The sequence below is a fragment of the Schistocerca piceifrons genome, chromosome 1 (genome assembly GCF_021461385.2).
Source record: "Schistocerca piceifrons isolate TAMUIC-IGC-003096 chromosome 1, iqSchPice1.1, whole genome shotgun sequence".
Lineage (NCBI taxonomy): Eukaryota > Metazoa > Arthropoda > Insecta > Orthoptera > Acrididae > Schistocerca > Schistocerca piceifrons.
This window is the reverse complement of record NC_060138.1, coordinates 1,169,496,209-1,169,518,762: the sequence shown is the minus strand read 5'-3', so window position 1 is coordinate 1,169,518,762 and position 22,554 is coordinate 1,169,496,209. Positions and strand designations below refer to the sequence as shown.

At 39.3% G+C, this 22,554-nt stretch overlaps 1 protein-coding gene across 2 annotated transcripts in view; it reads right to left on the bottom strand.

Annotated features, from left to right (window-relative positions):
• Window positions 1-12,021, bottom strand: part of LOC124801935 (scoloptoxin SSD14-like) — a 110,396-nt gene extending 98,375 nt beyond the window's left edge. Inside the window, exons 1-3 of one of the 2 annotated variants that reach the window (XM_047263109.1) lie at window positions 11,915-12,021; window positions 10,825-11,013; window positions 9,839-10,059 (exon numbers count right to left, since the gene is read on the bottom strand). In XM_047263109.1, coding sequence (XP_047119065.1) covers window positions 9,839-10,059; window positions 10,825-11,000 — 397 coding nt within the window. In that variant the 5' untranslated portion in view covers window positions 11,001-11,013; window positions 11,915-12,021. Of the gene's footprint in view, window positions 1-9,838; window positions 10,060-10,824; window positions 11,014-11,914 lie in introns of those variants that run through there. The other variant, XM_047263110.1, reaches the window with a different exon arrangement.
• Between the last annotated feature and the right edge of the window lie 10,533 nt (window positions 12,022-22,554).

Sequence of the window (22,554 nt, the reverse complement as noted above, 5' to 3'; positions counted from 1 at the left end):
CAATTTTGATTTCCTGTTCTCCTATTGTAATTCTGTTTGCAAGTGGTGGATCATTTAGCATAATCTCCATTTATTCAAATGATATTCTAAGGCCTACTTTCTCTGCTATTTCCTGTAGTGATTTCACTTGTTGCCTGGCTTCTTGAACGGTGTTGGCTAGGAGAGCAAGATCATCAGCGAATCCAAAGCAGTTTAAGCTAATATCATCTTTTGCACTTCCAATTATTATTGTCTTTGGATTGTCCTTGTACTATTCTCTCATTATTTATTCCAGTGCACAGTTGAACAGTAATGGTGATAGGCAGTCACCTTGTCTTAACCCTGTTTTTATGAGGAATGGTTCTGAAATTTCTCCTCTAAACTTCACTTTAGATTTGGTGTTGGTTAGAATGAGTTGTATTATTTTAATTAGTTTTGGATGGAGTCCTAGATTTCTTAAAATTTTTAATACTGAAGGTCTGTGGAGACAGTCTTATGCCTTCTTAAAATCTACACATGTTATTGCCAGAGGTTTGTTCTGTTTCTTGTAGTATGCCATAATCAATTTTAAACTAATTATCTGCTCTGAACAGCTTCTCCATGGTCTGAAACCTCCCTGATATTCCCCTAACTCCTGTTCTAATTGCTCCTTGATTCTTTCATATAGAATCTTGGATAGAATTTTGTATGAGCAGTCTAAGAGAGAGATTCGTCTGTAGTTGTCTGGAGCCTCCCTTTTTGTGTAGTGGGTGGATGATAGCTGTGGTCCAGTGTTCGGGGAATCATTCTGTTACCCAAATTTTTGTTAGAGCCATGTGTAAGGAGGTCTTGACTGTGTCACTTGCATATTTCCGCATTTCAACAAAATCCTGATCTTCTCCACATGCCTTATAATTTTTTTGTTCTTTAAGAATTTTTTCTACTTCTTGGAAAGTCGGAGGGTCTAGTTTGTTAGATTTGGTTTTTATTGGGGTATTTATGTTGATTTGTAAAGGTTCTTTGGGTTCCTCGCAATTCAGGAGTTTGTTAAATGCTTTTGCCATGATTTCTGCATTTTCCTTGTTACTGTGTGTCATTCTACCATCTTTATCTTTTAGTATTAGTGTAGGGGCCTCATATTGTTGTAGTTGTTTCCCAAAGATTTTATAGTAGTTCCTGGAGTTGGTTTTATGATAATTACCTTCTATAGAGTTTATAATATCTTTATGGAATCCTCTCTTGATTCTTCTAATATTTTGTGTGAATTTTTTTCTTTCATTTTTTAGGTTGATGGCATTTTCTTCAGTTTTATGCGTTTGAAACTTTAACCATGCTTGGTGTCTATCTTCATGGAATTTGTCACATTCTGATGTCCACCATGCATGTTTCCTTCATGGGTTCAAGGGAGCTAGATTCTCTGCTTCTTTTTTAAGATTAGGCACTAGTTGTTCTAGATCATCTGTTAATTTGATGGTTTGTGTTATTTGTTGGTATTTATTATTTTTAATTAGCTGATGTGGGTCCAACCTCCTTTTTATTTTATTAGTTTTTCCGGTCCTCTTCTTTAATGGAGTGAATTTGATTTTAATTTTAACTATATAATGGTCTGAGCCTGTGTCTACTCCTCTCAGTACTTCAACATTGTGGATCTCCATAGAGACATGGTCTAGCTGCCACTCCCCCTTCGTCCAGTCTGGATGTTTCCATGTTTTAAGTTTACTTGGCTTCCTCTTAAAGTATGTTGATTTAGATATAAGGTTGTGTTCTCTGCAGAGTTCTACAAGTCTTTGACTGTTTTTGTTCGTAAATTTATGTGGACTCCATTTTCCAATTATATCTTTATATTTCCTTTCTTTTCCTCTTTACTCATATAAACAAGACTGAAAACATTGCAAAGCCTCTGGATTCACCATACATTTGAGATGTCGTGTGGTCTTTACTCATATAAACAAGACTGAGGACATTGCAAAGCTTCTGGATGAAATTCTTTTACAGAGAAATAATACAGAAGACACAAACATATCCATATACACACTTGACTTCGTAGTCCTGTTGCTGCAGCTTGACTTGGGGGAGGGTTTAGGCTGGATGAAGTTAGACTAACAGTTGGGAGAGTGTCAACAGAACTAACACACACACACTTCACATAAAAAATGAAAACTACTTACATTCAAGAATTCCTCTATTGCATAGAACAAGTAGTTGGAGAGAAATGTCTTTATCTACACTTGAAAACACATCTGCTATTTGTCAGACATTTTATTTCCTGAAGTAAGTAGTTAAAGAGATTATTTTATGGCTGCATATTTCACCCCTTTCTGTGCCAAAGTTAAATTAATTGAAGGATAATGTCATAATTATTCCTTTCAGTATTGCACTTTTGAATATGTGCTACTTTCAATCTCAAATAGATTGTTAATAACAAATTTCACATGAAAATAAATGTACAGTGAGGTTGTGGTTAGTATTACCGGCTGCTTTACACCAGAGCAGGTGCACCATTTTTCATAACACGATCAAGCACAAGGCGTACTTTGTACACATATAAAGTATAGCAGCGTTAATATTACCAAGGTAAACATGTATGAGTGAAATCACTGTTTAATCTTAGTTTAATTAAACAATGATAAAATAAACTTACATAATAAGAGCTAAAGCACTGTTTAATTAAATAATAATGAAATAAACTTTCTTTCATTATAGCACTCTGCATCACATCCCAGACATCCGCTTATTCGATTAGTAATCATCTGGTAGATGACTGCCATATTGTGAAATTGTACTTGTCAGCTGGATCTTTTTTTTCATGGAATGTAAATTTCTTCTCACTTAACTCACTGTTTATTTTATATTACTGCTGCTCACTGCTTTATCACTGTGTTTGCTGAAGCAATAATGAAGGTCTCGTAATTGTGAAGCATGAATGGAATGATGCAAAACAATTTTATTTATGGTTGGTGCACCTTATACATAGGTGTATCTGCTTGAGGGTTGAAGAGCTGACTTCAAGCTGTGTCCATGGGAACCCCAAACATAATTCTAATTACCTTCTTTCCTGCAATGAACATGTTTTTTTCTGTGTGAGTAGTTCCTTCAAAATATTATCCCACAAGACATCAGTGAATGAAAATATGCAAAATATGTTAATCTACTGACTTCCATATGCTAAAAGTTGGTGACTATTCCTATGGTAAAAGTAGTCAAACCCAGTTGGTGGTATCTATTTGTCTGTGTGGACAGCAGTTTAATGGGGTTAGTGGTCATGTGAAAATTAAAGGCCATGAAAAAGTTGTTCCAGAGATGGTACATGACATGACTGCTTGCACATGTGGTTCTTCCTCTGATACAGTAGCAAATGCTTGTGACTGATTTAGATTAAGCTGTGCTGTCTGACTGCATAGAGAGGTCTTGGATCTGGATCTTCCACAGGGATATAACCCATGTGGAAAGGCTTTGGGAGTAGTTGTGGCACACGGATGAATCAGAATATCTCATAGATTTCTGAGCCAAGTGATAGAAAATGCAGGATCATTGTGCAAGGGTTTCACAAAGCAGGATCATGTTGTGGTAGTTGGTGGAGCAGGAAACAGTGTTGACAGCGATCAAGGCTACAATGTTGAGTGTGACCTGGTAAATGTAGCATCTGCAACAAACCACACAAATGTTGACTTGGTTCCTGCTTTCATGTGGTATGATCAGCTCCAATTGATCAGCTCTGTCAAGAGGGGCAATATGAAGTTACAGCTACTTTGGGCAGCTAACTCATGAGAGTACCTCTTCTTTAGGCTAAGATCAGTGTCCAATGATTCAACATTGTATGAAATTAAGCTTCATGAGAAGTTCAGACAGACAGGTACTAGAGATGTTAAAATATCACAAGATTCTCATAAAAGTACAGAGAAAAATAATGTTAGTATATTGCATCAGAATATCAGGAAGTTAAAAACCAACGTAGATGAGCTTCTTGTTCATTTAGGATACTTAGAAACTGAGGGTGGAATAGATGTAATATGCTTGCCTGAACATCATATAGTCATAGTTATGGAAAAGGTAAATGTAGGTGGATATAAGCCTCCAGCACATGTAAAAAGAGGAACTATGGAGAGAGAAGGAGCTACCATATAAAAATTCATCATAGTGTGAAAACTTTAGAAAGTAAAAAAGTTGTGTAGAGCAACATATAGAAGCATGTACCTGTGAGCTTAAACTAAACAACTAAACGATGGTACTCTGTAGCTGTAGCTATGTGTAGGTCCCTATTGGGAAATTTTTAGCTATTTCTGGAAAACCTGGATTCTTTGTTGTACTGTCTGACAGACAGAGGGAAGCAAATTATAGTTTGTGTGGATTCAGTTCAGTTCAGTTTATTAGTGTCCTTGTAGTGCATCATCGAAATGACACAGGACTTGTCAATAAACATTACAATTTAAAATACATATACATGAAAATTTATAATTGAATTTACTTGTCACTTAGACATTACAATTTTAATAGAACTTTTAGAACATTAACATAAAAATATACAAGTAGGATAACAACGTAAAAAAAAAAAAAGGTTTGTGATTCTCACATCAAAGATTATTTACATTCTTACATTAACACTGTTTCACACTTTCATAGAAACAGCAAGTATTTAAATGTGAGCAATTACACATATTTATTATGTCAGGGAAATATTAACTGTGCTTTTATTGTCAACGATTCATAAAATCTTCAACACCTTAAAAACTATTGCTCAATAACATGTTTTTTAATTCTCTTTTAAATATGTACAGTTTTGGTATTATTTTTAGTTCTTTGGGGAGAGCACTGTAGAGGATTTTGGGTTGGTATAGTACAGTTTTGTGATATGTAGCTGTTTTATGAATTTCTCTGTGGAAATCATTCCTATTCCTTGTTTCGTAGTTGTGAAATTCTCTGTTTAATGTAGAAAATTCCTCGTGTTCTTTTAAGAAACATATGCTTTCATATAAGTATAAAGATGGTAGTGTCATGATTTTTAATTCTTTGAAAGCTTGCCTACAAGAGTATCTATATCCTATACCTTTTATTATTCTGACTGCCTTCTTTTGTAGTCTAAATGAGTGTTTTGTTAGACTGATGTTCCCCCAAAACTGTACGCCATATCTTAATAAACTGTGCATGAATGAGAAATAAACACATAACACTGTTTTAATATTACATGAGCTTTTAAGCATTCTAAGTATATAACATGTTTGACTTAATTTTTTGTTCAATGATATTACATGCTTTTCCCATCTTAAGTGTTCATCAAACCATACTCCCAAGAATTTAGTGTATGATGCTTGTTCAATCTTACATTTACCCAGTTCTACTGTAAGGTTAGTTTTTATTTTATTTGTAATATGTCTGAAGTTGATCCACGTTGTTTTTTTGGCATTCACAATGAGTCTGTTTTCATTAAACCATCTGTCTGCTTCGTCTGTTGCTAATGTGACTTTTTCCTGTAAGTCAGCTTCACTATTTGCTTTAACAAACAAACTTGTATCATCAGCAAACAGTACTGCCTCTGCTTCAGATAGTTGACTTGGTAGGTCATTGATAAATATTAAAAACAGTAATGGCCCTAATACAGATCCCTGGGGTACTCCATACAAAACTCTCTCGAATCTTGATGAATATGTCCTATCTGCCTGGCTTATCTCCACCTTCTGATACCTGTCTGACAGATATGATTCAAACCATTTGTGGGCAACTCCACGTATCCCATAGGCATATAACTTCCTAAGCAGTAACTTATGGCCGATGACATCAAAGGCCTTTGATAAGTTTAAAAACAATCCACAATTTAATTCCTTTCTGTTTATGGAATTTAGAACAAGTTGCAAAAAATTGAAGATAGCTGTTTCTGTTGATTTATTTTTACGGAAACCATTTTGCACATTAACCAATATTCTATTCTTAATAAGAAATTTGTATAGTCTCTGATATATTATCCTTTCTATTATTTTTGAGAAACCTGACAACATTGATAAAGGCCTAAAGTTACTAACATATTTATCACCATTCTTGTACAGTGGCTTTATAGTTGACATTTTAAGTTTTGATGGAAACACTCCTGTCTTAAAAGATTCATTTATAATTTCAGTGAGATGCGAGGCTATGTTTCTTGCACTTTGCTTAATGACTTTGTCAGGAATCCCATCACACCCACATGACATTTTATTTTTTAACTTATTTATAGCATTTAGTATCTCTGAATCAGTTACTGGATAAAGGAACATTGTCATGTCATTCATGGGGATTTTTACCTTGCTATTGGAATTGCATTTAGTTTCAATTAAATTTATGGCTATATTTGTGAAATGTTCATTAAATATGTTGGCAATCTGAAGTGGGCCCTTAACAGTTTTACCCTCACTTTTAATTACAAAGCTGTTATCTTTTCTTTTGTGTCTACCTATATTTTTATTTATTACCTCCCAAGTTGACTTCATTTTGTTGCTACCTTTCTCTATACAGGTATCATTATCAAGCTTCTTAGCTGCAATTATTACTTTCTTGTACAGGCTTCTATAACATTTCACATGTGCTTTCAGTACTACATTCTTGCTGGCTGATTTATTTAACTTTCTGAGAGTGTCTGATGACTTTCTAATCCCCTGTGTAACCCATGTTTTGGTTTTATGTTTAGTTCTGACTCTTTTTATAGGAAAGGCAACATCGAAGCAGTGTTTGTAGCTTTCAATGAATGAGTCAAACTTTCTGTTGGCATCACCACTTGATTCACTACCCCAGTTGTTATTTTCCAGAATGATTTCAATGTAGATTTTCTGAAAGAGTCTGATAGAATGAATGACCTTAAAGTATTACTTGGTTCTTTCAAGTGACATCTGTTATTGATTTTCCTACTCGAGTAGTAGATTACACACTAATAGATAATGTTTTTATAGATCAAGAGAAATTTAATCAAATGAAAATTTTACCCGTTAAGAATCAGCTTTCTGATCATGATGCACAGCTAGTTACAGTATGTGACATAGCTCCACTACAGTAATGCAAAACAGTACTCCAAAATAGTGCATTCAGTTAATCATTAAACAGTTACAAATTTTACAGAAAGCTTGCAATAGTTAGACTGGGACAAGGCGAACTGGGAAACTGATGCTAATTTAAAATTTAACTTATTTCATGATATCTTTGTGAGTATATTTGAAAACAGTGAACATAATTGTAGGAAACCATCTAAAAGCCATGGCTTAGCAAATGGGTAAAAATATGTTACAAACAGAAAAGTGAAATGTATCTTGCCACTAGAAGGAGCACTGATCCAGAAACAGTCAAACATTATAAAAACTACTGCACTGTCCTAAGAAACATTACTAAAAAGTTCAGAAGTATATGCATTATGTCTGACATTAGCACTTCTGATAATAAAGTTACAACAATCTGAAATATTGTTAAGAGGAAACAGGGCAACACTGAGCACAGGAAGACCATATTTCTATCAAACTCAATGAAAAGTTTGTTAACCAAAAGTCAGAAGTACAAAATATTTTTAATAATCATTTTTCAAGTGTTCTACAAAAAATGAGATCCAGCTGTTCATTAGAAAATGCAAGGCTGTATATGAGAGAGGCAATACTTAGGCAATTTAATGAAATTAAAATTCAACCCAACTCTCCTAATGACATTAGGAAAACAATAAATTCACTCAAAAGTAAAAGCTCATATAGAATTAACAGCATTTCCAACAGAGTAATAAAAGCTTGTTCCCAACAGATAAAAAGGGTTCTCAGCCACATACGGAGCTGCTCACTGAAACAGGGCATTTTTCTGGATAGACTGAAATGTGCTATTGTTAAACCATTGCATAAAAAGGGGAATAACAACTCCCACCCTATCTCACTTCTATCAGCTTTATCCAGAATTGTTGAAAACATAATGTATACAAGAGTATCAAACAATGGAAAATCCAGGATGGAATGTAACAATACGAGAGAAGGAAAGTTGCTACTCACCATATAGCGGAGGTGTGAGTCGCAACAGGCACAACAAAAAGATTCACACAATCATAGCTTTCAGCCATTAAGGTCTTTGTCAGCAGTAGACACACACACACACACATGCACACACATGCTCACGCAAGCGCAACTTGCACACACATCTGCACTCTCAGAGATTGCAGATATGTGTGCAAGTTGCGGTTGCATGACTTTGTGTGTGTGTGTGTGTGTGCGTGTCTACTGCTGACAAAGGCCTTAATGGCCGAAAGCTATGATTGTGACTCTAAGGTATAAAGAACGGGTCCCGCAGGGTTCAGTCTTGGGTCCATTATTGTTCTTAACCTTCCTTCTCTCGTATTGTTGCATACAAGAGTAGCTTCACATATTTGTAAAAACGAAGTACTAACAAAATGTCAGTTTGGTCTTCAGAAAGGCTTTTCAACATAAATTGCTATATATGTCTCCACAGATTAAATATTAAACCCTCTGAATAACTGAATATCACCCATTGGGATTTTTTGTGATCTCTCAAAGGCTTTTGACTGTGTGAATCATGAAATTTTCCTAGGTAGGTGTAAGTATTGTGATATGAGTGGGACAGTGTACAAATGGTTTAATTCATACTTGTTTAATTCACATTTAACTGGAACAATGTAGAAGTTTGAAATTAACAGTACAGATAGTCTGCAAAACTCAGCAGGGTTCTCTAAAGTATAAAGAATGGGTCTCACAGGGTTCAGTCTTGGGTCCCTTATTGTTCTTAATATACAGGGTGTTGATTTTAACTGAAGACACTGAAATATCCATAAAACTACACATTGGATAAAATAAGTTATAATTCATATTTGTTTGTTTTGGAAGAGGACATCCAGCGATACCACACACAACTCCCACTCCATCCCATGTGCAGAAGGTGGGGACAACTTTGAAGTCTTCAATGGGAACCCCATTTTTTATTGCAGATTACAGTTCTATGGATAAATCTACATACATTTGGTTTGGGGCATTTTCCTCATTTCATCATAGATGGCGCTGCAGTTTGAGGAACAGAAAGAGGTACACAATCATAATTTACAACATGCTACCCAATGGCCCTTTAATATCTGATGCCATGTGGGATGCCATCTCCACATTGTGAGGGTAGGAAAGGCCAGTATTTCATAACATCTAGTTGGAAACCCCATTTGCATTGTATTCCTCTAACATATTGAACAGGGGTCTACCTAACATACCGCCATGGCAACGTGATGAACTACGATGTATCATAACTGGAAATACACTGTGGCCAGAGTTCATGTATCGTGCAGATGTATAACAGATAGTGTCTCTAAACATTACAATACTTGCACTGTGTTATTGCCTGCACTCCTACCTATCACTTGGAGAAAAGATGTGCAAGTGGACAATGACTGTTGCAACCACAGAAGAAAAAACTGAAATACAGCCTGATATGCGAAGAATGTAGGAGAAATGCAGGGGCTGCTATTGCCTTTTACACTGGGCATTTTCCAGAGGAAGCTTTCTCTTGTTTGTTATTTTACAAGGTTGTGAATGACTTTATGTCTAATGACAGCACACAGACCGGCAAAAGGAAATGAAGCAAACGTGTCACAGTAAAAGCTGATGAAATAGCTGTACTAGTGGCATTACTCTAAATGCAACTATTTATGTTGTGGTGTTAATGCCAAGCTATGCATGGGGTGGTAGTGCCTAGCCCGGCTGCGGCTAGTCTCAAGATATGAGACTTCAAGACAGGTTGAACACAGTGCAAAACAGGAAAGGGAAATATTGCAAAGGTTTCAGTCAACAACATCTGACCACTTACACTTGTAAATAATTGATTAATACATAACATGAAAGGATGTGCTGAAATGGCAGCTATAAACAAGTTGAAATCCTTAGAAGAGGCTTACCATATTGAGAAAGTGTAGAATTTCCATGGAACATGTCTGCAGAGGAATTTGCAGGTGCTGTTTCACGTGCGTTTAATGTCACTGCAGTCTGGTTCTCCCGAGAGTAAATTGTCATGAGGAAACCGCCCCCTATACCCATGCTCTGCAGAAAGATCACTCCCTCGCAGAAGAGTGCAGCTATTGCAGCCTCAACAGCATTGCCTCCCTTCTGCAATATATCACTGAAAAGACACAAAGATGCACAATTTTTAATACTAGTTTTACGAGTTACTGTAGCAAATAAACAGTCAAAGACATAGTTTAAATGAGCATTGTCATAGAACAAAAGCAAAGTCTTCTTGTTATGCTCTGTTGAGTAGTTAAGAATGAAGAAGTTAAATTGGTTATAAAAATTGGGCAAAGCTGCAGACACAAAAAAACCAAAAGGTATTCGATCTGAAATAGCCATTTACTGTTTCCATCTGTTGTGGTCTGAGTTTAATTAGTAATATATCTCTGGTATCTGACAGTGAGATCAATACTCTGCGGTATCCACTATGAATGACTCGTGTGGCACAGTTAAATGAGCCAGTGGCCATCACATTGCGCTGGCTGCTGGGCCAATGAGCTGCTGCAAGACACTTTGAATCATGCTGTGCTAAAGTCTCTACCACGCTTACAGCTTACTTTTGTCACCTGACTGCATGCAGGCTGCAATTGGACTAGATTTTTGATTGGTGTTATATGAATTATTGATGGATTGGTTTGACCATGGACAATCTGAGTTATTCTTTTGGTGTCTTCTGCAATTTATAATGACCATTGTGAACTGGAATTGTGAAGTATTAAGTGATTACAGTGTATCCGTACTTTCTGCGTAATAAAGAATTTGTTGCACTATAGCATGTGTCACAATTTTTTAATACAGTATCATATTCTGTTCATCTTGTGGGTGTAAGAGACATAATTTAACATTTTAGAACTAGATTTGTTAGCTACAGACCCACCTTCCAATACCTGCACATAGATACCCATTGGTGGTGACGGCTGCTTGATTATAGATGCCCATGATGGAGTCTGAGGGTGGCAGCGATTTCAAACCATCACTGTGTTGAGTTCGCAGAGCATCAGCCAGCTGCACCAGAACAGCAACCAGCACTAGGCTGATGAATGCCTTCTTCATGTGTACCGGTAATCTAAGAATAAATTGAAAGATGAATTTCTTTCAGTAAAGACAATGTCAAGAATTAGCAGCATTGAAACTGAAGTATGCAGTAAATAAAATTCCATCTTTGCCATGGTGTTGTTCATCAACAATGTTATGAGTTTCAGAACATTTATTCTCATTCTTCCAATAATTCGACATGTTGCCTTTGTGTGAGACCGCATGTACAACATTCGTGTGCCAATTTGGAGTTCTAGATTCGCATAGTTTACTGTTCATGTCGCTTCTGCATAATCTATGATTGATCACATCAATAACTGTTTCTGTTGTAATATATTGTGACATTTTGAACATTCGTGAGTGCTGCAACGAACTTGTACTGTCATCGTCAATTGTAGGCTTACCCCACTTAATTGTGCTCTTTTAAAATTTTTGTGAATAGTAGGCCTATCATATATCAGAAAAACTGTTCTCCAATTTCATTGTATAATTGTGTGAGAAACAGTTTATTTTTGAGAATTTTTGGATGAATATGATACTATATTTTCTTAAGTTAGCAGTACAAGTGTTTTCTGTTTTGGATATGTAATCTATTTTATAGCAAATCAGCATTTGTGATTCACAGTTACTGCCAAAGAATACAACGCCCCTGAATTTCATTGTGTATCAATGCAAATAAATGAGTGTTTTAAAGAATTTTTGGAAGCTACCATTGTCCTTTACGTAATCTATGAGTCATTTGTAGTAAACTGCCGTTTGTGATTCAGTTACTATAGCAGATATTCTACCTAATATATTGTATTACATCCAGTTTTTCCTTAAAGAGGAGTAGCCCTATATATTATCTATATTTAACTTAAATTAACTCCGTTTTTGAGTCTACTAAAAGCTATAATTAACCTCAAAACGTTCTTGGAAACAAAAAAAATTACCACAGGTTTTTGTGTTGCCTTAATGGAACTCTTGTTTTGCGTATTTTCTTCCATTCTTATTGGGATTTAGCAACTCTTTAGCTCTACAAGTTAAAAGATTATCAGTGGGCTTAATTTAAAGTTAATTGTTCACTGCCCTGTAAATCACTGCACTAGTAAAAATGAAGCCCCACTGTGAATGCTGTTCTCAAACTTCTCCACAGTTTTCGTTTTTACGTTCAGAGGAGAAGTAGACTGGATTATAAATTTACTTAAACGTTTATTAGTGTGCAAAAACTAAATGCATTTTTGCACAACTGCATTTATATTTTAAATTACACCTCACATCTATTACATATCGATTCAAAGATCAACTAATGACCAAATTTGACTTGATTACTCAAAGACATAAAAATTCCAATTCTTCTCATGCCTATGGAATATCGGCCAAGCTGCGGGCCTGGCTTCGTGATTTCCCGTCAGAAAGGTCACAGTTCGTAGTAACAGACAGAAAGTGATCGAGTAAGACAGAAGTAATATCCGGCGTTCACCAAGGAAGTGTTGTAGTCCATCTATTGTTCAGGTTGCTGTCATTTACAGTCTTGTAAAGTCATCAGATGACCAAAAGGAATTGCAAAATGATTTAGATAAGATATCTGCGTGGTGCGAAAAGTGGCAATTGACCTTGAATCAAAAGAAGTGTGAAGTTATTCACATGAGTACTAAAAGAAATCCGCTAAATTTCGATAACGCGGTAAGTCACACAAATCTGAAGGCTGTAAAGTCAACTAAATACTTAAGGATTACAACACCCATACAATGCATATTGTTAACGGATGAATAAAGAGACTGAATTGAACTGAATTACAAATAACCTAAATTGGAACGACCACATAGATAATTTTGTGGGTAGAGCAAATCAAAGACTGCGATTCATTGGCAGAACACTTAGAACGTGCAACAAGTCTACTAAAGAGACTGCTTACACCACGCTTGGATCCACATCAGGTGGGACTGACGGTTGACATCGAAAAAGTTTAAACAAGGGCAGCTCATTTTGTCTTTTCGCGAAATAGGGGAGATGGTGCCGCAGACATGATACTTGGATTGGAGTGGCAATCATTAAAGCAAAGGCGTTTTTCGTTGCGACGGGATCTTATCATGAAATTTCAGTCACCAGTTTCCTCCTCCGATTGCGAAAACATTCTGTTGCCACCCACCTACATCACGATAAAATAAGAGAAACCAGGGCTCGCACAAAAAAATGTAAGTGCTCGTTTTTCGCGCGGGCGGTTCGAGAGTGGAACGTTAGACAGCTTGAAGGTGGTTCACTGAACCCTTTGCTAGGCACTTTATTGTGAATAGCAGAGAAATCACGTAGACGTAGATGAACATCAACTGGCCACATCCAGTTTCGAAGTTAACCAACGCTCACAACTGTTATAGCCTGTATTTAAAGCGTACCTGATTTGCAACCTCATTGGGGCGCTACTCTTATGCGACTCGCGCGAAATATGAGTAGATCTCATCTTTTAGTTGTAGAAACATGCCTGTCAACATTCGGTTACGTCACACTTCACCTTCTTGACGTTCCGACTTTTTTCCGTCAGTGTAGTAGCTTTTAATGAAGGAGATGAGGCCCGAAGATCTTCAGGAATTTAGAAACTTCTCCAGAATGGATGTGCCTTGTCGACTGTATGTGACGGGATTCGCGCAAGTGATACAGCAATGAGAAACGCTATTTCACAATAGTGCGATCGCAAAGGTGCAGAAAGGCTTTTACAGTTCTCACTAGTCGCGGCCGGCACAACTATTGTGACTCTTGCGGTTATTCTCTCAGAACTATCCCTCATGGCATGCTGAAATAATATAAAAGATGCGATCAAATCAAACACATAAGGTACTTTCACCAACTAAGATGATACGTACGCATATCAAGAATAAAATTATATGCTCATTTACGTAAAACATATAAACTCAGAATGAAATGTTTGCAGACGTATCTCATTGTGGTCCAGCGTGTCTAAAGGGACATGTAGACACCTTTCTTTGCTGTATGCCTCTATAAGCACGATTATACTTGCTTTGTTTCATTCCGTTTTTGTGATGACACAATTTCAATAGATGCGCTACACAGCTTTTCTCAATGGCAACACAAAAAAAGAGTTTTCGTTTGTTTTATTCTGTATTTATACAAAATTTCTCACTGCAAAAACGTGTAAATATCTCGCACAAGAGCCAAAAGTACCCCCAACAGCTCGTGTAATGATCGTCTGCTGAGCACACGTGGAAACAATAACAAACGGAAAGCCCGCTTTAAATGCACAAACACGAGAGGTGCACCTCTTCTGCGCATGCGCAGATCCACGGCGGAACAGAACTGATCCGATTCTCCCCGACGGCTAAACCATCTGCTGAAATCGCAGTTTCAGCCCAAGGCGACTCAAATCAACTTCACCCATTCTGCCTATAGGCGGCAGGTCGTCTACACCTAACTTGTACATAGTAGGTGTTTCGTGTAATACCTTATTTAACGGATGCTGCATTTCCGCTTTCCCTGCATGCGGTAGAAGTCTTCGACAGGTTGCTTCTCGAAACACCAATCACTTCGGCTGCCTTGGTAACAGAAGCCCCCACCATACGAGAACCAACAATTTGCGCATGTTCAAATTCGCTCCGACATAATGCACTGGTTCTAACCGCGACTGATACACGCAACGTGTTGAACACATTGCACAGGCGTTGTTCGTGATCAAATATAACAGCGGAACCTGCAGGCTTGGCTAGCTGCTGCATTTATGTTCAAGGACGCATTTCTCTCAGTGTTTCCATACTTTTGTCTAGTTCCTGTTTGTCAGTAGATTCTCCCATTTGCGGCCCATACCACTGCTGAGAAGATTCTCTCTTCGTCTCTGCTCCGCTTACACAGTGGTGGAAATCAGTATAAATGCAGGATTCCACGAAAGTAATATTACAATGTCTGAGCCATACATGTATCGAATTTACTATGAAAGTAGCAGATATATATAAGACATAAACAATCATGATGGAATTACAAAGTTTCTTTCATAACACGAGTAACTGAATAAGGCGTTTGCATTTCCTGGCTGGAAATTAGCATAAATGCACTCACTGTTGTGTTAGTCTGCTGTTAGTATGAGGGTTGTCGAGAACGAAATCCAGAGCATTTTCTTTTTTTTCCCCTCGCTACGGTCGCAGGTTCGAATCCCTTCCTCGGGCATGGATGTGTGTGATGTCCTTAGGTTAGTTAGGTTTAAGTAGTTCTAAGTTCTAGGGGACTGATGACCAAAAACGTTAAGTCCTATAGTGCTCAGAGCCATTTGAACCACTTTTTTCTTCAACTATTGTTAAATGAATATAATGAGAATTACACACACAAAAGAATGGTGTTTTATCTACACGCCCAATTTTTCCACGTAGTCTCCATCCCGCTCTACGGCCTTCCTCCAGCGCGAAATAAGGTCGTGTATGCCCTGTCGTTACCAATCCTTGTCCTGGTGGTGGAGCCAGTGCTCCACTGTGTCAATCACCTCCTCATCATCCTCAAAATGTCTTCCACGAATGGAATTCTTTAAGGGCCCAAAGAAGTGGAAGCTGACTGTGTCACGTCAGATGTGACAGCCGTGGATGGTCTCCCCACCGGCTGCAAATCGTGCAGCTACGCCGGACCGCCTTCTGATGACCTCACCCTCCGTGCCCAGCGACTAACTGTACTTCTGTCGACAGCAGATGCTCCATAGACTTTCAACAAGTGTTTGTGAATGTTCCCCACAGTTTCTTCCCTGCAGTGAGAAATTCAATGACGCCACGTTCTTTGTAAAGGCGCGTTTACACTGAGTTCGCAACATTGTTCGTGGCTAGTAATGGACTACCGATGATCGCAACATGTCGGCAACAGGTTCACAACACAAAATCAGTGTTCCACGGCTGTGTCGGTAGAGATCAAAGAAACATTGTTCGTGGCTTGCTACCATTAAATTCCGCTACGCAGCGCTAGTGTTCGTTTGCTCTGACAAGGGAACCTCCCCATCGCACCCCCCTCAGATTTAGTTATAAGTTGCCACAGTGGATAGGCCTTGAAAAACTGAACACAGTTCAATGGAGAAAACAGGAAGAAGTTGTGTGGAACTAGGAAAAAATAAGCATAATATACAAATTGAGTAGTCCATGTGCAAGATAGGCAGCATAGAGGACAATGTGAGCTCAGGAGCGCCGTGGTCCCGTGGTTAGCGTAACCAGCCACGGAACGAGACGTCCTTGGTTCAAGTCTTCCCTAGACCGAATATTTTAATTTTTTATTTTCAGACATTTATCAAAGTGCAGGCACTCACACAAAATCAGCTTCACTCTCCAAAATTCCAGGACACGTTCAGATTTACTTGGACATATGCAGGATTTGACGGTCTACACACAGAAAAATTTGAAAACATTAAAAACATATGTTTTGACAAAGCACAGGGAAAACTGAGCGACTGTGAAACTGTTGCATTCATTTGCTGCAGTTTATGTGACAAATTCTTATGTTTTCATCACTTTTTTGGGAGTGATTATCACATCCACAAGAAAACCTAAATCGGGCAAGGTAGAAGAATCTTTTTACCCATTCGCCAAGTGTACAAGTTAGGTGGGTCGACAACATATTCCTGTCATGTGACGCACATGCCATCACCAGTGTCGTATAGAATATATCACGTGTTTTCCTGTGGAGGAATCGGTTGACCTATGACCCTGCGATCAAATGTTTTCGGTTCCCATTGGGGGGGCACGTCCTTTCGTCTACTAATCGCACGGTTTTGCGGTGCGGACGCAAAACACAGACACTAAACTTATTATAGTGAACAGAGACGTCAATGAACGAACGGACAGATAATAACTTTGCGAAAATAAAGAAAGTAAAATTTTCCCTCGAGGGAAGACTTGAACCGAGAACCTTTTGTTCCGCAGCTGCCCATGCTAACCACGGGACCACGGCGCTCCGCAGCACACCTATCCTTGATTTTACCTATCTTGAGGATGGACTAGTCAGTTTGTATATTTTGCTTATTTTTTCATAGTTCCATACAACTTCTTCCTGTTTTCTCGAGTGATCTGTGTTCAGTGTTTCAAGGACTATCCACTGTGCTAACTTATAACTAAATCTGAGGGGGGTGCGATGGGGAGGTTCCCTCGTGAGTGAGTGTTTTGGTGTTTGTTTCGCTGGAGTGTAGTGGTGCGTTTATTTTATGTCCCATCATTTTTATTTGAAATGGAGTGGTCACGAGACAAAATTTTCCAGCTGATGTCTCTCTATGAGGCAGCGGAGTGCCTATGGAATGTATGTTGCGCAGGTTACAAAAATGCTAAAATCAAACATGATTCATTACAAAAAGTTGCTGTGGCGCTTGGCACCAACAGCAGGGACATGGACAAAAAAATTAAATCTCTCTTGTCTCAGTACCGACGAGAGAAAAGAAAAATAGAGGAAAGTAAAAAATCTGGATGTGGTACTGACACACTTTACGAAACGAAGTGGTTTGGATTTAAATATCTACGTTTCCAAGATGATATGGAACTATTTGAGATTTGGCTGGTTTTGATAGGAGTCTCCTGATGCCAGAAAACGAAACTAACAGCAAGTCTTTGGTTCACAGGGATTGCTTTTCCGAAATTTGTGACTTTCTTTGAAACAACTTGTCCTATAATGTTCAACAACATTTCAAAATCTGACGGCGACATCCTCCTGAAGTTGCGAAAGCCAGAACTGTCTTCCCAAATTCAGCTCAAAAAGCATGTCATTCCCGCCACATCTTCTATTTTTTTTTTTGGTCCACCGAAGACGACTACATCGTTTTCTTCGTCTGTTAAGTTCGCTAAGTATTATTAATGCAGCACCAAATGTCATCTCTTGATGTGAATACACAAAGTAACCTATCAGTTCACGGCAGCAGACTACGAGAATACGTAGAAATGTTGGTCGCTAGTGCAAACGGGAATGCGAGCAACGAACAGTGTTGCCAAACATGTTGACGGAACAAGTTGCTCTCAATGTTCCGAACAAAAACATGTTCTGAGCTCAATGTGAACGCGCCTTAACGTACATCACCTACAGACGCCATGTTGAAACTGTCCTGCAGCTACGCTATCTGTCGGAAGTGACGGAAACTTGGTGCGCTCACTCAGGAGACTTCAAATAACACAATCGTAACGTTTGACATAGCTGCTGCGGCTGAGATAAAAACGCGGTGCGCCACTTTCTGGGCAACCTTCACACTTTGTCCAACCTCCGTTCTTCCTAATTACCTAAAAAGTTCTCTTTGGCACTGATTTTGTTAGGGTTTGTAGTTCTTGCAGTGGAACAGTCACCCATTCTCCTCATGTTGTTCTCTTGAGCTCCCATACAGCCTCAGATTGCCTTCCATTGCGATAAACACTCATTGTAAGTATTCCAGAAAGATATTCCAGCTACGAGCAGGCCAGGGCAAGATACATTTGTCTTCAAACCACTTTTTGGTTCAAGCAGAACCATACACAGTGCAACATCTTGTTGAAACATTAGACTTTAGTCCCCTAGGTCCTCATGCATTCTAATCAGTTCTGTATCTAGCATCTCAGTGTGCATGTTAGAGTTCATTAAGTTTTCAGCCAAGCAATGCGTCATTCACCTTTAGCGCAGAAGGCTGCCAAATCATAACACTTCCACCACCAAAATTACTCGTCATTCTTATCTTCTTCTATATTGAAATCGAGCCTCGGCATCTAAATTAAACTCCTTCTTATCACTGACTATAAAAAAAGGCTCTGGGCACTATGGGACTTAACATCTGAGGTCATTAGTCCCCTAGAACTTAGAACTACTTAAACCTAACTAACCTAAGGACATCACACACATCCATGTCCGAGGCAGGATTCGAAACTGCGACCGTAGCGGTCTCGCAGTTCCAGACTGTAGCGCCTAGAACCGCTCGGCCTCCCCGCCGGTTCACTGACTATCACCTTATCCCATCTTGAAGTCCATGACTTACGTTTTTCAGCAAACTCCAACCTCGCCTGTTTATGGTTGGGTGTTAAGGCGAGTCTCTGCAGTCGTTTCTTGAACGCAAGCTGTTCGCCACGTGACAAAATTTGTCGTACACGTCTGACAGTTACTGACAACTGAAAATCAGCAACAAGTTCAGAAGAATAACGCTCTGTGGCCCTCGCTTTGCGCAAAAGTAATCCTTTCTGCGCCTTACACGATTTTCACTTTGCCTATATCTTCCGTTCTGTCCACATCGTGCGCCCAGTCTAACGAAATTATCAATCACTGTACTTGAACAGTTCATCTTTTTGCCAATTTGACGATTAGAGAGTTATCTTTCCTTGTATGACCGATCTTTGCTTTTTCATCACAAGATACCTGATTTCTGCGTGGCATTGTGGGAATCGTGTTCTACGTACACAACGTTCATTGTGACTAATGGTGTCAGTTTCCTATCTGCACTAAAGGAACGTACGCACGTACTAAAACCGCACAGAGCCAACTGCCTATATACTGTGTAACACCCTTGACCTCCTGAACTGTTTATGTCTTTTTTTATACTGTGCTGCTGACGTCAAATGCCTTACCATTTGGCAGCATTTGTCGTTATACCAGATTTAACACTATTGCATATACACGGTGTATCAAAAAGAATCATCTGATTTGGCACGTCTCTATTTCTGAAACTACACTACTGGCCATTAAAATTGCTACACCAAGAAGAAATGCAGATGATAAACGGGTATTCATTGGACAAATCCATTATAATAGAACTGACATGTGATTACATTTTCACGCAATTTGGGTGCATAGATTCTGAGAAATCAGTACCCAGAACAACCACCTCTGGCCGTAATAATGGCTTTGATACGCCTGGGCATTGAGTCAAACAGAGCTTGGATGGCGTGTACAGGTACAGCTGCCCATGCAGCTTCAACACGATACCACAGTTCATCAAGAGTAGTGACCGGCGTATTGTGACGAGCCAGTTGCTCCGCCACCATTGACCAGACGTTTTCAATTGGTGAGAGATCTGGAGAATGTGCTGGCCAGGGTAGCAGTCAAACATTTTCTGTATCCAGAAAGGCCCGTACAGGACCTGCAACATGCGGTCGTGCATTATCCTGCTGAAATGTAGGGTTTCGCAGGGATCGAATGAAGGGTAGAGCCACGGGTCATAACACATCTGAAATGCAACTTCAACTGTTCAAAGTGCCGTCAATGCGAACAAGAGGAGACCGAGACGTTTAACCAATGGCACCCCATACCATCACGCCGGGTGATATGCCAGTACGGCGATGACGAATACACGTTTCCAATGTGCGCTCACCGCGATGTCGCCAAACACGGCTGCGACCGTCATGATGCTGTGAACAGAACCTCGATTCATCCGAAAAAATGTCGTTTTGCCATTCGTGCACCCAGGTTTGTCGCAGGCGCTCCTGTCTGTGATGTAGCGTCAAGGGTAACCGCAGCCATGGTCCCCGAGCTGATAGTCCATTATGCTGCAAACGTCGTAAAAACTGTTCGTGCAGATGGTTGTTGTCATGCAAACGTCCCCATCTGTTGACTCAGGGATCGAGACATGGCTGCACGATCCGTTGCAGCCATGCGGATAAGATGCCTGTCATCTCGACTGCTAGTAATACGTGGCCATTGGGATCCAGCACAGCGTTCCGTATTACCCTCCTGTACCCGCCGATTCCATATTCTGCTAACAGTCATTGGATCTCGAACAACAATGTCGCGATACGATAAACCGCAATCGCGATAGGCTACAATCCGACCTTTATCAAAGTCGGAAACGTAATGGTACGTATTTCTCCTCGTTGCACAAGACATCACAACAACGTTTCACGAGGCAACGCCGGTCAACTGCTGTTTGTGTATGAGAAATCGGTTGGAAACTTTCCTCATGTCAGCACGTTGTAGGTGTCGCCACCGGCGCCAACCTTCTGTGAATGCTCTGAAAAGCTAACCATTTGCATATCACAGCATCTTCTTCCTGTCGGTTAAATTTCGCGTCTGTAGCACGTCATCTTCGTGGTGTAGCAATTTTAATGGCCAGTGATGAACGGTATATTCAAATAGTTTTTTCATACCTTTTCAAAGGTGTTCAATACGCCCCTCTTGAGATACATGGCATGTCTCAATGCGGTATTGAAATTGTTCCCACACTGCAGTGAGGATCTATTGAGTTACAGCATCCACAGTTGCTGCTATGCGATGTCTCAGTTGATTCACTGTTGTTGGTAACGGAGGCACATTAACAAAGTATTTTAGAAGCACCCACAAGAAACAATCACATATAGTCAGATCTGGTGACCGTGGAGGCCAGTAATACTTAAATTCAAAAATTTCCGCACTTGCAGATGCCAGTGCCCATGCTGTTGGTAAATTAAGTCGTTCGAATCAGTCTGCAACTGTGGGAAAAGAAAGTTCTCAAGCAAATTCAGATATGTGTTTCCTGTAACTGTTCTCGGAAAAGAAAAATGGACCATACACCTTTTCCCGTTAAACTGTACAAAACACATTAAATTTTGGAGAGTCCCTCTCATGTTCTACAATTTCATGTGGTTGTTCTGTATCCCATATTCTCACATTATGACGGTTCACCCTTCCATTTAAATGGAAAGTTGCCTCGTCACTAAACACTAGCCCGATAAGTGTGGAAGAAAACCGTCATCCTCCATCTTGCCAAGAACGACATTACAGAACTCCACATGTCGTTGTTTGTCACCTTCGCGAAGAGCTTGCAGTAGCCGAATTTTCTATGGTTTCATGTGTAACACACGACAGACGACATCGGGGGCATGTTGAGCTGTCGAGTTGCGCGGCGAACGGATTTCTGTGGACTCCTCGTCAAACTATGGCGGATGCGTTCGACTCCTGTGTCAGACATCTGGGAACTGCCCGTCGATTTACGTTTACCCAACAACCTGTTTCTCGGAATTGTTTATGTCATCGTCTAATGCTCTGTGCTGTAGGAAGATCCACACCATACTTAGCACGAAAATCACTGACCCCGCTCTGCGCAAAACGTTGAACAAAAACGCTTTCTGTTGTCCCGACCTCAATTTTACTACAACTGAAGTGGGTCCACACTGCTGCTGCCTTGCGGGAACCATGTAAAGCTCGAGAGTTTGTTCTTTTCAACAGTCCGTTGTTCACGCACATATATCTCAAATATGATTTTTTAAATCGGATGATAACTTTGAATTATGATGGGGTCTTTGTTGTTCCATCATCTCTTTCCTAGCATTCTATTGGTAAGTATCATTGCCTATGTTATGAATGAGTCGGATGTCCGTATCACGACTTTATGCATCCTAGTGCTGATGCTGAATAGCTATAGAAGTATTGCGTCCGTTGATACAATCTTGTGTCTTGCACTGTTTGTGCCTTAGCACGTTAGTCTGTGGCCTCTGTATTTGTACAGGAACTTCCCAGTCGCACTACGAAGATATTTATCAGACCAATACACTACTGGTGTTACTTCATCCGTTTTGTGGTATCTGTTTACTGTATGATCTTTTTCCTGAATGGTTTATGACAGTATTGCATTGTTTGACGCAATTTTGTATCTATCACTGCCTGTTGACTCAGCATGTTTGTCTATGGCCTCTTTATCTATACAGGTAGT